The 14,511-nt window shown below is 40.4% G+C and overlaps 1 protein-coding gene across 2 annotated transcripts; it reads right to left on the bottom strand.

Moving 5' to 3' along the window:
• Positions 1 to 173: 173 nt before the first annotated feature.
• On the bottom strand, positions 174 to 12,552 carry rereb (arginine-glutamic acid dipeptide (RE) repeats b). 2 transcript variants are annotated; one of them, XM_061042848.1, is made up of 17 exons: positions 12,300 to 12,552; positions 11,327 to 11,375; positions 10,570 to 10,694; positions 8,726 to 8,825; positions 8,548 to 8,646; positions 7,579 to 7,659; positions 7,301 to 7,454; positions 7,132 to 7,218; positions 6,855 to 7,048; positions 6,459 to 6,611; positions 5,262 to 5,372; positions 3,970 to 5,081; positions 3,001 to 3,205; positions 2,204 to 2,906; positions 1,968 to 2,108; positions 1,689 to 1,887; positions 174 to 1,216 (listed from the first exon to the last, which is right to left on the bottom strand). In XM_061042848.1, exons 1-17 carry the CDS (start codon positions 12,323 to 12,325, stop codon positions 1,183 to 1,185), a joined length of 3,573 nt encoding a protein of 1,190 aa, XP_060898831.1. In that variant the 5' UTR covers positions 12,326 to 12,552; the 3' UTR covers positions 174 to 1,182. The 2 variants fall into 2 exon arrangements, with proteins under 2 accessions (XP_060898831.1, XP_060898832.1); XM_061042849.1 differs by having other exon boundaries at positions 1,689 to 1,863; positions 12,300 to 12,551.
• Positions 12,553 to 14,511: the final 1,959 nt, after the last annotated feature.

Below are 14,511 nucleotides of genomic sequence, written 5' to 3'. Positions count from 1 at the left end.
TCTGAATACATTTACTAAGCTCCAATCTAACTGTGTGAAGGACAGATTTATTGTAAAGCTCATTTTTTATACTGCATTAGTTTGAGCAAGATGTACGTAACAAGCTGGCAGCTGAGTGTAGATACCACAGACTGTGTCTCTTTCATTCATAGGAACTCCAGGTGCAAAGAGAATAAGGTGTCATTGCAGAAATATTTATTGAAATAAATATGCAATGGATACACTTTCATATTATGTCACATAAATATTGGATTTAGAGGCAGTTGTTTTAAAAAACTCCATTCAAATGCTCAAAATTGAGATTCTCTCCAATTCAGTTATCTCATCAAAACAATGGCAATCCTTTTTTTCTGATAAAACTTTAAGTCGGTCGTAATGGATCATGGTCCTTTCAAAGCTATTTCAACTTATAAAACTGTATATACTTTTGTAGCCTTAGATTTACTGCTTTCGTGCTGACTTGGGGGACAAGTGTTCTCATCTATCGCTAAATTAATAGTACTCATTCATATAGAATTATGTGAACATGTAATATTTACAATCTCAAAAATGAGCGAATAAAAGCTTCGGTTATACTGTGGAAAGACATCTTGATATATAAAACTTTAGGATTTAGACAAATATTTAGCATATCTAAAAGTAAAACCAACCTCTACTATGCTTTCAGAGTCTAAACACCACAATGCAACTTGCTACTCTAGTTTGGTGAAAAATAAAGACTGAGTCATGCTAGGTCGTTACAATCATTCAAACACAAAAGGTTATTCTGTACAAGGAAATCATTTAGAAATCAGAGGGATATTGAAACCTCACCAAAGTCTGTCTCTTTCCATAGCATGGATAATAACAGTATTTTAGCATAATTTTATCACTGCATATGAATCACTTTAAAAGGTTATTGGAGAAAATCTGTCACTTTAAATCTCACACGAATGTGTGAGATTGTTCCTTATTTTGATATTAAAACTAGTATAAAGTCTTACGTGATATGAAAACCTCAGAAGAACTTTGAAAGTCCCTTTAAGTGCTGAACAAGGAATGCACATAAAGATCCACATCTTTTTTCTCTAAAATATATTAAAACAATAAACTGACACATAGTTATTCTCTTACAGTCTTAAGAGTACACAGTATTGTATTGGTTATGAATATAGGGTTTCAAGGGCATGCACCACCTGAGACTCAAGATGGCTTGTCACTTTCTTTCTTCAGACGACTGTGGAAGACAAACAAAGATACGTCAACACTTAACGCACTCGGCTGAGAAACACATTTTACATTCAAGCAGGAAATGTGGCATGATGGTGGTTTGGAAAAATAATTAAATGACAAAACATGCTGAAGATGTCCTGTTAAATATCCATATAAATAAGCATCTACATTTAGTGCGTCATATTAATACCCAAAAACAAAAATGTTAATTGAGTTTCCTTCCCAATAATATAATTTTTAGCCAACTCATTACAGGCACCAACATCGCAGCTGACATTAAGGAGTCATGAACTCATGTGGCACTGGCATAAGTAATCAGAAAGGCTTTAATAAAGTCCACTACATATTTGCACTAAGCTGTACACTTATGATAATAACAAGATGTTTTTTAACCATTGTTGTGTTTTATATTCAAATGAGTTTAATTCATGCAGGTTTTAGTAAGTTGCTCTTGACAACACAATTCAAATGTTCACCTGTAATAATCTTCCTGACTGGGTAATTGACCTCCATGCATGTGATGCTGATGCAGCCACTGCTGCTCCATCGCCATCCGCTGCAGCTCTGCAGACTGAGCGTGCATGGCCTGGAGCTGGTGTGCAGCCGACATTTGAGGAATGGGGCCCTGCAGCTCACGTGGATATGCAGCTCCTGTGGGAAAACCAGCAATAGAAACTGAAACAAAGTAAAGGAGTTGAAATCAGGGAAAACTCAAGATGTGGACAATGTGTATAGAAAGAGGTGACAAAACACACCAAACAGTGGATGGCGCATCATCTCATGATCATGAGGGAGATCACTGAGTAAAGGGTTGGGTAAAGGACCACCAGGGAAAGGAAACCGGGCCAAACGTGGTCCTGTTGCCAGAGGGTCTACGAGAGGATGAGGGCTTGAACCTGGAGGAGGAAGTTGATCAATTAGTAAATATAAAAGGTGGAATACACCCTGACCAATTTACATCTCAGAGTCCATGAAGTTAATTAATTCTCACCTTGACCAAGGGGGTCCTGCTGGTGCAGGTGTAGGTGGGAGTGAATGTGAGAGTGTTGGTGGTGATGTGGCGTCACATTGAGCATCTGTAGCCTTGCAGCGGGGTCAGTCGACACAGAAGCCATTCTCTCTGCATGAAGTCGTTCTGCAGTGAGTCGCTCCGCATAGCTCAGCTCGGGGCGCACCTGAGGTCCTACCAGCGCCATCCTCTCTCGCTCCAGATGGTTTAACCCAGGATGGAAGGGTGCGAAGTGGTGGGGAGGACCAGGAATGTGCGGAAGACCAATGGCCCCGTGTCTGGCGAAGTGCTCCATTGGGTTGGCGGAGGGGTGTAAAGTCTCGAGGTCTGGGGGCTTGACCTCATAGCCGGGCTTCATTCTCTCGCGGAGTTCCCTCTCTCGGAGATTCCTCAGCTCGCGCTCTCGGAGGCTGGGTTCAGCGCTGTACAGGCCGGGCATGTGGTAGGCCAGCAGGGGGTCCCCAGGACTCAGTGACACGTAGAATGGATGGTTGCGGTTATTTGGTGACATAACATGGGGTCGGGCGTATTCACTAAGGGTGCGCAGTGCGGGTGTATCAGGACCGATGTAAGGGGGCACAGCGGCTACAGTGGTTGGTGGCTGCTCAAAGGAGTGACGACCGTGTCCCTGAGCCATCATCTGAGCCTCACACATACGGCTGTCATGTGAGGAACTGGAGGCTCTCTGTAAGCAAAGACAGAGTGTGAGATCAGTAAGACGTGTTTTGTGACAGACAGGATGTGTAAAAAAAAAAAGTTGATAACAATGTTGCACTCACAGCATTTCTGTCAGCCTCCCTTTCTCTCTCTCTCTCTCTGTCTTTTTCTCTTTCGCGCTCTTGCCGAGCGCTGAGCTCAGCCTCTCTCCTCGACTTCTCCACGGCCTCCTCCCTCTTTCGAGCCAGCTTGGAGGATGAAAGTGGAGTGAAGAACAGGTCTGTTCTAGCACAGGAGTTGTAACCACGATCCAAGTGTTTAATGAACCTGAAACAAAGACAGATGTGATTTTATAAGTATGACTTTATCACTTAATACACACAAATAAAGATATGATTCACTTAAAGGTTGCATTATCTTAAGCACCATGCATGTTCAATATTGAGAGGTACATGTACTAAATTCTTCCAAACAAGTGTTTGTTTTTGTAAAACTAACTGGTGATCATAATGGATTTATAAACTTCCAAGAACCTGGAATATTTTTAGGAAGCTGTGAAACCAAACTTAAGCTAAAAGATCAAAACACTTGTATCTATCAGGATGACACAAACTCTCAATGTATGCTAACACTGCTCTGTATCTGAATTGTGATTGTGCTGGGCGAACCTGAAGAAGCTACAGGTGAAACGCGTTGTTCACGCACAATAAAAATATAGTGAAATTATTTTCAGTGTGCCACGGACTTCTGTTTTTTCATGATTTGATCCTGCAACTGTGAGCACCTGGGAGCGTGTTTAGGCTGTGCATGGGGGGACCATAGATACTGCTCTGTATCTTTTTGGTTTATACTGTTTGCTCACAAGTTTGCCAAATCAGCTTATCAAATAATAATAATTAAAGTGATTTATTTATCCTTTTTGGCTGCCACCAATTGGCAGCCAGCCTAAAGGATTGGATCAAATATCTGTATTCGTGACCGCTTGTTTTGCTTTCCATGTTATAAGTAATGTACTTTACATATTGAATGGCAAGAGCAAAACATTTGGAATCCTTCTGTGGTTTTCATGGAACACTTGTCTTTAGACATACCGTGCAGACTGGCTGGCATGACTTGCAATGTTGATGACGGTAGGCTCAGGTGAGGGGCTCCGGGGTGGAGACGGCGGGCTCTCGGCTTCCTCCATCTCATCCATCGGCTCTTCTTTAATCTGGATTTGTGATCCTCCTGCCATGGTACTTGGCAAGGGTCTCAGAGGAAGAGGAGGGATTGACGGTTGGAGGCTGGGGATAGGGCCAATCGTAGAAGGTGTGACGGTAGTGATCGGGTGTGAGGCTGCAGCGGGTGGGTGAGAGGATGTCATGCTTTTTCCAGGGTGGGTCGGCACCTGAGAGATAACTGGCAGTTGGGTAGGAAGTGACTGCATTGGCTGCGGCATGAGCTGAAGAGGAGGAGGGGGGGCCCCAGGGGGATGCTGGTTGGGCAGAGAATTCAGCGGCTTTAGAGCCGGGGGAGGGGGCAGATTTGAGGGCATCTGAGGAAAGGGTGTAGCCGACTGGTGTGGCATCTGTTTGTGCGAAGGTGGAATTGGAGTGGTGGGAGGAGGCTTGATTTGTGAGCCAGACAGAGGAGGCTGTGGGAGCTGAGACTCTCTGAAAAAGGGTGGGAGTCGCTGTGGGGGCTGAGGTGACGGGCCATGAGGCAGGGCAGAATTGAGAGCAGGTGGGACCAGGAACGCAGGAGGAAGAGGAGAGTCCTGACCCAGCGCTGATGGTGGTGGACCAGGAAGAGAGTGGGAATTAGGCTGGGGTCGGCTGTTTGGGACTACTGCAGCAGCTGAGTGAGCAGCTGCTGGCTGGGGGGGGTCTGGAGAAGAAGGAGGTGGGCTTTGAGCAGGATCAGAAGGGTTGGTGCTTTGGGTTGGCTGAGGAGTGATAGGAGGGACCTGAGAGAGGAGGACCTGTGGGGCTGGTGTGTCAGCAGCAGGAGCAGCAGACTCTGATGGCACGCCGTGGGGCTGGGCGGATGAGTCAGAGTCACTCTCATTGCCCTGTTGAGGGCTAGGAATGCTGGGAGAGGAGCTGCGGTTGTCCTGATCAATGTCTTTGGCGTCACTACTGCCATCGTCCTGAGCACTGCGGCTTTCTGAGGAGCTTTCCTCCTCTACTTCAGCTTCTCCCTCCGAGCGGGAACCCTGTGGATCCTGTGGGAACCAAGAAAATGTACCAAATTCATGCTTAAGAACTTATTCTGGGATCGAGTTATGAAGGGTTATGTAACCATAAGTTCATCCTTACTCTTTGAAACTCATTGCAGATGTCACTCTTGCATTCTATTAGTGATGGGTTTTGATTCACAGAACAAAGACTTTATGTAATCTCACCTGTCTCTTCAGCCGTTTGCTTGAAACTTTTTCAGGCTCATCTGGCTCCTGTGCAGGACTTTCCCGAACACGTTTTGTTGTCTTTGGTGAAGTTACCTCCTCTTTTATTTTCTGTGAACACAGCATGATATTTACATAGTGGTGTTATTCACACAAGAAGATTCTGATAAGTAACACAAAAACAAAATGAGTGATTGGGGATGTGAGGAGGGAAAGATGAAAAAGCAGGAAAAATGTCCAAAGCTGTAGCTTTATAGAAGTAGCACCTTAAGCATTCATCTGTAGATTTGTTTTGATCATTACTGGATTTATGTGTGTTTTTTTGTATACTTACTTTCACTGGAATCTTGATTTTGATTAATGGAGTGTTTGGGACAAAGTATGTTTCATAAAGACGCCCAAAAAACACAACTCACATTTAAAAAAGGTTTCACTCACAATCCGTACCGTATGGAGGGTCTGGATAAATACGAGTGCAGAATCACCAGCAGCACAAACCGCAGAAACACGGTCTAGATAATCTAAGTCTTTTGAGTTCACATTAAGGATCAGAAAATCCAGAAGAATCACATCTCTGGTGATATATTATCATCTTTGGTGTCAGTGGTACATTAATTTAAAATTAGGTACATATACTTCACATTAAAAGCACACAAACTAAAACACATCAACTGTACTGAGTGGTCAAAACTTTGAATTGCAACAAATTCTGGTCTCTGTCTATAAAACATTGCTTTGCATAAGTGTTTCCCTTATCTCTGCAAAATCCTCAGCCAAAAAGATCAGATGTACACCATAAAAGTTCACACCCTGTAATAACAGCATTTATGAGGTAGTTATGGTGCTGCTGAGACAAGTTCAGCTGTAGTGGTTTTTTATTGCAGCGCTTTAAAGTCAGTCGCATGTCAGTTTATTTTCTTCCGAAGTATTAAATCCTGATATGCAAAGGTGTGCAAAGATAAGAGGTGTATAGGTTTTTTTGTTTGGAATAAGCCACAGTTCAAAGATGTATGGGTTTGACATGGGTGTAGCCTTATAGCTGCAGGGGTTTATTATAATTAATTGCAGGTTTAAGTACATTAAGTACAGATGTTTTTCATTATGCTAAAAACCCAGCTGTATAGATATTGTATGTGATAGGTGTACTACATATATACTGTATATACAATGTATGTACAATGTGTAGATTGTGTTTACCTTGTTAGTCTTCCTGCTGGACTCGGTCTTGTTTTCTGTGGCAGATGATCTCAAAGATGTCCCGCTCAGAGCGCACTGGCTGACGGTCTGCTGATCCTCAGTGGTGGGAGAGCCTGTGAGCCTCCTGTGGCCACTTCTCAGAGATGACAGTTGCTTTAAAAATAAATCAAGGAGAAAATCTGATTAAAACACATAAAGGATAGCTGTGTTCCCCCTTATGTAGTAGATGTTTTCATAGCTTAGAAGTGAAACATTAGTGTGATTTAATAAGGGTGTTAATCTGATTCCTGTTGTGTATCATTATCATATTTGGACAGCAAAATTTTCAATTTAACTATTTCGCAATGTGTCAAACAACTATGAAATGATGTTAAGTGTGACTGATCTGAGGCTTACAGGGGCTCTGCTCCGCCGTGTCCTCATGCCATGCTTGCTGTTCACCTCCTCTTCCTCTTTTACAGGTTTAAACATGAACAAAGCGCCTCCAGTCTTAGACGCAGGCGGCAGACAGCCATGTTTGTTTTCAAAGGTGCGACAGGTTGTGCACAGCAAAGGATTGTCTCTTCCTCCCTGGTGCCAGTCTTTTGAAGCTGTTGAAGACATGTTTATATGTTAAATGAATTGACAGAAAATACTGAACTCCGATAAATAACAATTAGAGGAGTTTACTCACTTGTTGTACCACAGTGGCTGCAGCTCTTGATATCCTGTTCACTATCTTCACTATCAAGATCGTCCTCACTGGCAGAACTCGCATCAACTGCAAGGAAAGATCAGCTTCGATGAAAATAAAATTAATATATAAAACAGCAACACAATTGTTAAGACCAGCAGGTGCTCACCTGAATAATTTCTTGATGGAGTGTTGACAGGAGCTGCAGCAGAGCGGGTCTTTGCTTTACGGGAGGACGGCTGCCGGCGTTGCTGTCGGTAAGCTCTTGTTCCTGCGGCCTCAGGAGTTTTCTTCCAGTGGTAATAGAAAGTGATCAGCTCCCCCTGAGGGTTACAACACAAGACTTTTAGGCGATCCAAGATATGGTTCTTATCAAAAACTATAGCAACAATGAATCACTGCATGCATTTCAAATTGTCCTGTATGCAAAACACAGTATTCAATTACAGTCTTTTTGCTGGGCAGAAAGTCTTTCCGGATGCGAAAGAAATTCTTTCCATATTGTCTCAGACCTCTGATGAAACGTTTCTGTGGGGAAAAAGAGGGAGGATGGTTGGACGATTGTGGATAAAAATAAATTAAATACAGCTGGTAAAAAAGACACTATTTAACTGTAGGCTAATATCACATGAAAAACTGTTTAACAGACATGAAACTGATAAAAGCACAGATTAGAGTATCTTTACTTCTCTTTTACTGCGCTGTTAAGGGGCCACTAGTACTTTTCGGGTGCTTAATTTGAAGTCTTGACATCAACAAGAAGTTAAGTTTAAAAACATATGAATTGTCCTATATTTCTTTTGCACATGCCTCACTCTGTCTATAGCTGCAGCATGAACTGGACATTTTGATTTCATTTCATTCATTTTTGTAGTCTAGTGGATCCAACACTATCGTAGTATTTCCCATGATTGAGGAAACAGTCAGCACTTGAGGCAAACAGGTGATCAAATTTCGAGTGCATCTCAGAAAAATAAACTCTAGCTCTAAGTCTACAGACTCATCCTGAAGAAGACTGTGTAATAATTATTAGCACCCTGACATCGAACAATTGTTCAGTGTTTCCTCAAAAATGGGATGTCTTGTAGTTTAATGGCTCAGTGATGGGAAGACTGGTCCTGGTGGGCTGTGCTGACTGTATATTTGTGACATCAAAATCTTAAGGGAGTTGGAAATGTTTGTGAGTCCTGAGTGAAATACTTTTTTGATACTATCAAAGTCATTATATAGCAGCTAGACCTGCTTTAGTATAAAAAGTGACTATGAAATCTCACTTTATACAATATGGACCTTGAAACATATTAACCATGGGTAAAATGCTAAACTCTTTCTGATTATTTTATCTGCCTGCGTAAACACATTTAAGAACCAACAACTTATAGCAGGGATCTTTGTTAAGGGCTGAAGATGTCTCACCACATCATCCTCAGACCAGCATTTCTCAATGAGCTTTGGCAGAGGCTTCTTAACAAGACGCTGGAGAGCTTTTGCTGCATCGTAATGACTCGCGTGAAGCTAGAATTGAGAAACACATAGATGTTTAAAAAAATCTGTTATGTATGCATGCATGCACATTTGGAGTCGTGCTTCTCACCATGTTGAGTGCGTTGAGTGTCGTATCGTCACGAGAGGCTGCTAAACAACCGTCCTCTGTTGATCCACCATCACACATGCCTGCAAACGCTGCCATGCTCCTATAAAAACAAATACGACATGTTTTTTATTAACAGGTGAAATGAATAGAAGGGTGGGTGGCAGTGTTTCACTTATTGATTTGCACCTTTTCAAACCACACATTCAAGTAGGCTGACATTTAGGAAACCAGTTACAAAAAGACAGCAAACAATAAATGTGTCCTACTTTGTTCAACATCACTATTCCATTTTGCATTTGTAGCCTGAGCAGAACTTTAACATTTAATGACGGAGGAGATCCAGAGTGAAAAATAACTAACCCAAACTTGTCATAATTGACTGATGTGTTTAAAGTGCCATAGTTCAGAACATTAAATAAAAGTAGAACAATAACTTAAACAATAGTCATGTCAGATGTTTTGAAATCAGCTATAGTAGATTTTAACCAACCTTGCCTTAACATGACTGGACCCTGAAAGTTTATTTTCTTTAAGTACCTCGCAATTTTTTTATCAGTTGAAGCACAGAAACAGGCGGCAGCTTTCTAAAGTTGCTCCGCATCAATATTTGTATAATTTATTGTCTGTTATACTGTGTTGTTTACTTTCTTACTAACTAAATTGTTTAATAACTTGTTTACCAACTAATTAAAATAACAGAAAGGGTGTTGCTACTAGGGATGAAGCGGTTAACCAGTTACACTATTAACCGCAGTTTCAAACATCACAGTTTATTAATTGTCAAGGCTCCGCTTAATTGTTCTCACGCTCAAAAAAAAGAGCGCTGGATAGCCTAGCAGTTAAGTCTCTGCCCCAAGTACAGAGGATTTAGTCCTCGTCGCAGGGACTGTGGGGTTGAATCCTCAGCCCTTTGCATGTCAACCCCCACTCTCTCCTCCCGACCTTTCCTCTCTCTCTTCAGCTGTCCTATTCAATGAAGGAAAAAATGGTCCAAAAAAGAATGACAAAAAAAGAGAGAGAATGGGCCGGCCCATCATTTTTTTGCAGCAACCTGTACGTAACTACAACAAAGCTGACTCAAGCTGTGGTGCCCCAGCTTCTTGTCCCTTGGGCAATAAGAGACAGACAACACTAACTTTGATGTACTATGGCAGGGGGACCTAGCAGCGAAGCTTTGTACCCACCGAAAAACCGAGACCACTGAGGAGCACCACAGAACTCCACAGGAGGTCTTTTCTACTTGTAACTATCAAAGTGTATGACTCCTCCACTTTCTGCAGCGGCACAATGGAGCAGAGCTTACATACCATGTGCAGTACTGTTTTCCACATCATGTGCAATGATCTTCAGAATTTCCATATAATGTAGAGGAAAGCATTTCAAGAATGGACTACATTATGCTCATTATCATGTGCAATGATAACTTTCATTTCATGTGTAATAATACTTTTTACAATTGAGATATAAGTTTGGAATGCTTGAGAATCATGTGGGATATTACTTTTCCACATTTGGATAATGAGAAGTGTTCATTAATATGTGCAATGTTCCTTTCTCATCGCTAATACTATCCTGCATTATCACTTTTCTTTATTATCACGTGGTATTATCAGCACAATCACTACCTGGAGTTTGCATAAATGAAACCTGGGTCTGTGTCTGAACAATACAACTGTCACTGCTGCCTACTAAGCTTACTGTGTTACTTATAAACATACTACTTAAAGTATTCAACTCTGTTTAAATTAAAAACTAGCCAAGGTTGCTACCCTTTACACCTGACTCAAGACTGTCCAATATCACCTAATAACCATTGATTTTAGCCTTCCAGAGCAGACACTGACCTGGCGGCCCTGAGATACATGAGAAGGTCACAGTCATTGACCCCAGGTGTCCACATCAGCTCCTCATTCTCTGTCTGAGTCTGTAGACCAGGAGCAGGCCGAGGCTGCAACTCCGGGAGTTTGGCCTGTTAAAAGACACCAGAGTGTTGACAAATAACTGCAGACACTTTAAAACAAGCTCAAAGAACATGAAGTTAATAAGAAGGTGATGTGCTAAAACATGAGGCTAAATAGTGCACAAGTGTGGTGTTTTAATGAAATTTAATTAAAGCATTGATCCAAGGGCCTTTTCAAGTGGGATGTAACCGAGCCAATAACATTGTAATATCAGTTTAACTGTCAGACATTTGTTATTATAACATTTTCTAACTGAAGTAATAAACTGATAAAGACTTAGCTGATCACGCTGTTCTTCTGAAGGAGTGCCTTTAAGCACTTCTATCTCTCAATTAAGCATTCAAATAAGACGGTGGCCTATGAGAAATATGCATACACACTAGATAATGTAAATTATAAGGCCTACTGTATGAACACTGTATGACAAGCAGTAAGTACACCAAACAGACCGGTTTGATCTCATAATGACCTTAAAGGCAAACAGGAAAACAAACACAAAACACCTCAGTTCAGTTTTCCTGCAAACCTTAGCCTTTGAAACACATTTTAAACTCAAGGAAGGAATTCATATGTTTGCCTGTTGGATATAGGAATGTATTTATAATTTATTTGACCATGTCTACATGTGTATTCTCTATACCTGATGACTTGGTCCAACTCGTATCTCTCCCTGTGTGCTGTTCAGGCTTCTGAAATAATAATAAACAAATAAAACATTAACGCCCCATATCCATCATGTGCATTACATTTCCAGACTTCTGATGATTGTCTTTCTAAATACGATAAGGAGGAAACGATTATAAAGTCATGTTTATAGTTTAACAGTAGGCTATGTAGAAAACGATGATAATCTGCAGCCTGCAGCTCGCACACTGACGTATGATCAATACGTGTATAACTTGGCTGTAGGAGCGGCTTCTCTCCATCTGCTCCCTGATTTCAGCACAAAAACAACAACCCGCCCCTCCATCACTGTGAGCCAATGTCAGCTGTGACCTGCGACGTTTTCCTTATATTACATGAATGAAATCCGACGCTGGCTGCTTCAAAGGGGAACTGTCAATCAATCATACGCGAGCTGCTCATTTTCACGGTCACCATTACGTGAACAATGTGTGCTACTTTGACGCTTTTTTAACAGGTTGACACGAGAAGCTGACTGACTCCGAGTCGTGGCTAACTGTTAGTCAAAGTATGCAATCATAATAAATATGTTGTTAGCATGCACAACATGTCGCTGACATGTCAATATATCTACATCTACACAGCGATTACGATGTCAATACACGTCAAGCCCACGGGGAATAACAGCAGGTTTATTACACGATGCACTTAGTTAATCTCCTTAGCTGACATTATCAAACATGATATCTGCAGTAATCGCTGTTAAAACACATTAAAGCGACCGACAAGAGCAGCTAGCTGCTAACGAGACAGTAACATTACGCTGTTATTTGGCTAGCTTGTTAGCTAGACACGAACTTCGTGACCACTGACACTCCGGCTATTCCCCACAAAACGGCGTTCAAAGTAACGCGACAAAACACTGAACGACATGTTTAATACACGTCAACTACAATGTAAACGCAAAAAGGCTGAGTTAATTGAGTTACCTCCGCGGACTGAACAGGTCGTCCATGTCGAAGGATGTTTGGATGTGCCTTGTTGACACTACGCAGCGCAGTGGGCGATACACACAAACTATGCGAATCCCCTATTACATGGCTATTCAAAATGGAGGCGGTGTAGTGGAGGGAGTCGGTGTATTTTTTTTTTTCCCAGTGCAATGACCTCAGCAGCCACAGCTAAGCCTTCAAAGTTGTCTGGGTGTACATAACTGAGCATGTGCCGCCGATCAGCAGCAGTCACCGGGGCCGCTCATCAGCTGCTTCTGCACGGCCGTCCATGAATCAAACAACACACCATATTGTGTGAGCTGCTGTGCTTATTGAACGCTGTTATGTAAGCCGTCATATTATCCACCAAAAGAAAAGACAATAATATACGTGGTAGCTTCATGAAAGGCAGTGGTATAGTTAATCACTCAGTTAAAAAAAAAAATTGCTTGTTTTGCACTATTTATAGCAGTGATGGTTTTAAGGTTAATTCAGACGGCAATATAGCATCAATGTGAAAACATTTTACATTGGAATTATTTAATACAATATAGTGCAAGAATGGATGCAGCCTGGTTCTGTGACGAAAAAGGCTAATCGAGCAGCTTTGTATTTTCCTGTAATTAACAATTAAATGCATAATGGAGCATTTGCTACACATCCAAGTCTAAAGTATTATTATTAGTAGTAAACATATTTATATTTTCATTTCATTGTACAGTGTTCCCCTTGTTATTTGTTTTTGTTTTTGTATTATACAGTGTATAACTTCTGTACAGTTTATTTTAATTTACTTAGCTGTTAATACAACGTATTTATTTTTTACTTTTTTGTACTTTCTTTTTTTCTTACAATGCTATTCTATTTTATATATAATTTTAACTTTTTTGTAGAAGCTGACTCAGGGAGAAACGCACAAGAATTCCAATGTACTGTCCTGTACCTGTGCAAATGGCAATAAACATCTATTCTATTCTATTCTATTCTAAAGTAGACTTGTTAACACACACATTAACACCAAACATTTTATTTTGTTATTTCTATATATATAAATTCAAATTTAAAATGTTCTTCTTTCCTTTAATGTAAACACATATATATCTTTTTTTTCTCCCCTTTTTTCTCTTCCTCTCAATTATCTTCAATTTTGTTGCTATTTATTTTTCTTGCTACTTCCCATTCAGCCACTCACTTTAATGTATTATACTGCCACACACACATTCACACGTTTCTTATACACTACTTCAACTTACTACTTGACTTTTATTATATCTACATCAATTGTATTTGTCTTTGCTAATGTTTGCGTATTTTGATTTTGATTTTGTTTATTTCTGTTTTGCCTGTTTTTGTTTATTTGGCGTCGCTTTAATTGTTATGTCTATATGCACATTTTTGTTTTGTACTTGTTCACCTTATCACAATAAAAAAAAAAAAAAGGCTAATCAAGCAGCTTTGTATTTTCCTGTAATTAACAATTAAATGCATAATGGAGCATTTGCTGCACATCCAACAGTCTAAAGTAGACTTGTTTAAATAACTTATTCAGTTAACGACCTTTGATAAAGTTAAAATCTATTTCTACAGACAACTCAAGATATGGGGTTTAAACAGAGAAGCAGAGAGCATGTATTTTTATAACGTACCTGAATTCACAGTGTATGAAGATAGCAGACAAATAAATAACACCAAACCCTTTTTCAAATGGACCCTGCAAGTTTAACAAGAATCTCTAATAATAAAAAACTCCCTACAGAGGTGAAGACAACTTTTCATGTGGTGAATTAGATAAGCAGGGAATTGCTTAAAAACTCAATCAGTAGCCAGAGTATCAAAAAAACTGGCTTTCAAAATTGAAATAACATAAAACGCAAGAAATGATAAAAATTACTAGAGGTAGGGCTGGAAATGTCAACGTTGAGAAATGTGTAAAGTAATTTCATAAATGAGTTTGTTCTTTGAAATGTGACGAAACAGTGAGAAACCTCAATGGGTGCTTAAAGTTAAACAATGTTCTCAGATATGTTGTTTTGTCTTTAACTTTATAAGTATTCACTTTAACAGAAGAGTGAAGATACCAGAAAATATAACATACACAAAGGTGAAGTCACTGGTTTTATTTTATGTATTTATATAACTAGTTGGCTATTTACAGATGTGCACCTCTGTTTGCAAGTTTTGGAGTTTATTAAGGGCTCTGCAGTTCCCT

Source organism: Labrus mixtus, chromosome 7 (assembly GCF_963584025.1).
Source record: "Labrus mixtus chromosome 7, fLabMix1.1, whole genome shotgun sequence".
Classification (NCBI taxonomy): Eukaryota; Metazoa; Chordata; class Actinopteri; order Labriformes; family Labridae; genus Labrus; species Labrus mixtus.
The sequence above is the reverse complement of the archived record's forward strand: the minus strand, read 5'-3'. Positions and strand labels throughout refer to the sequence as shown.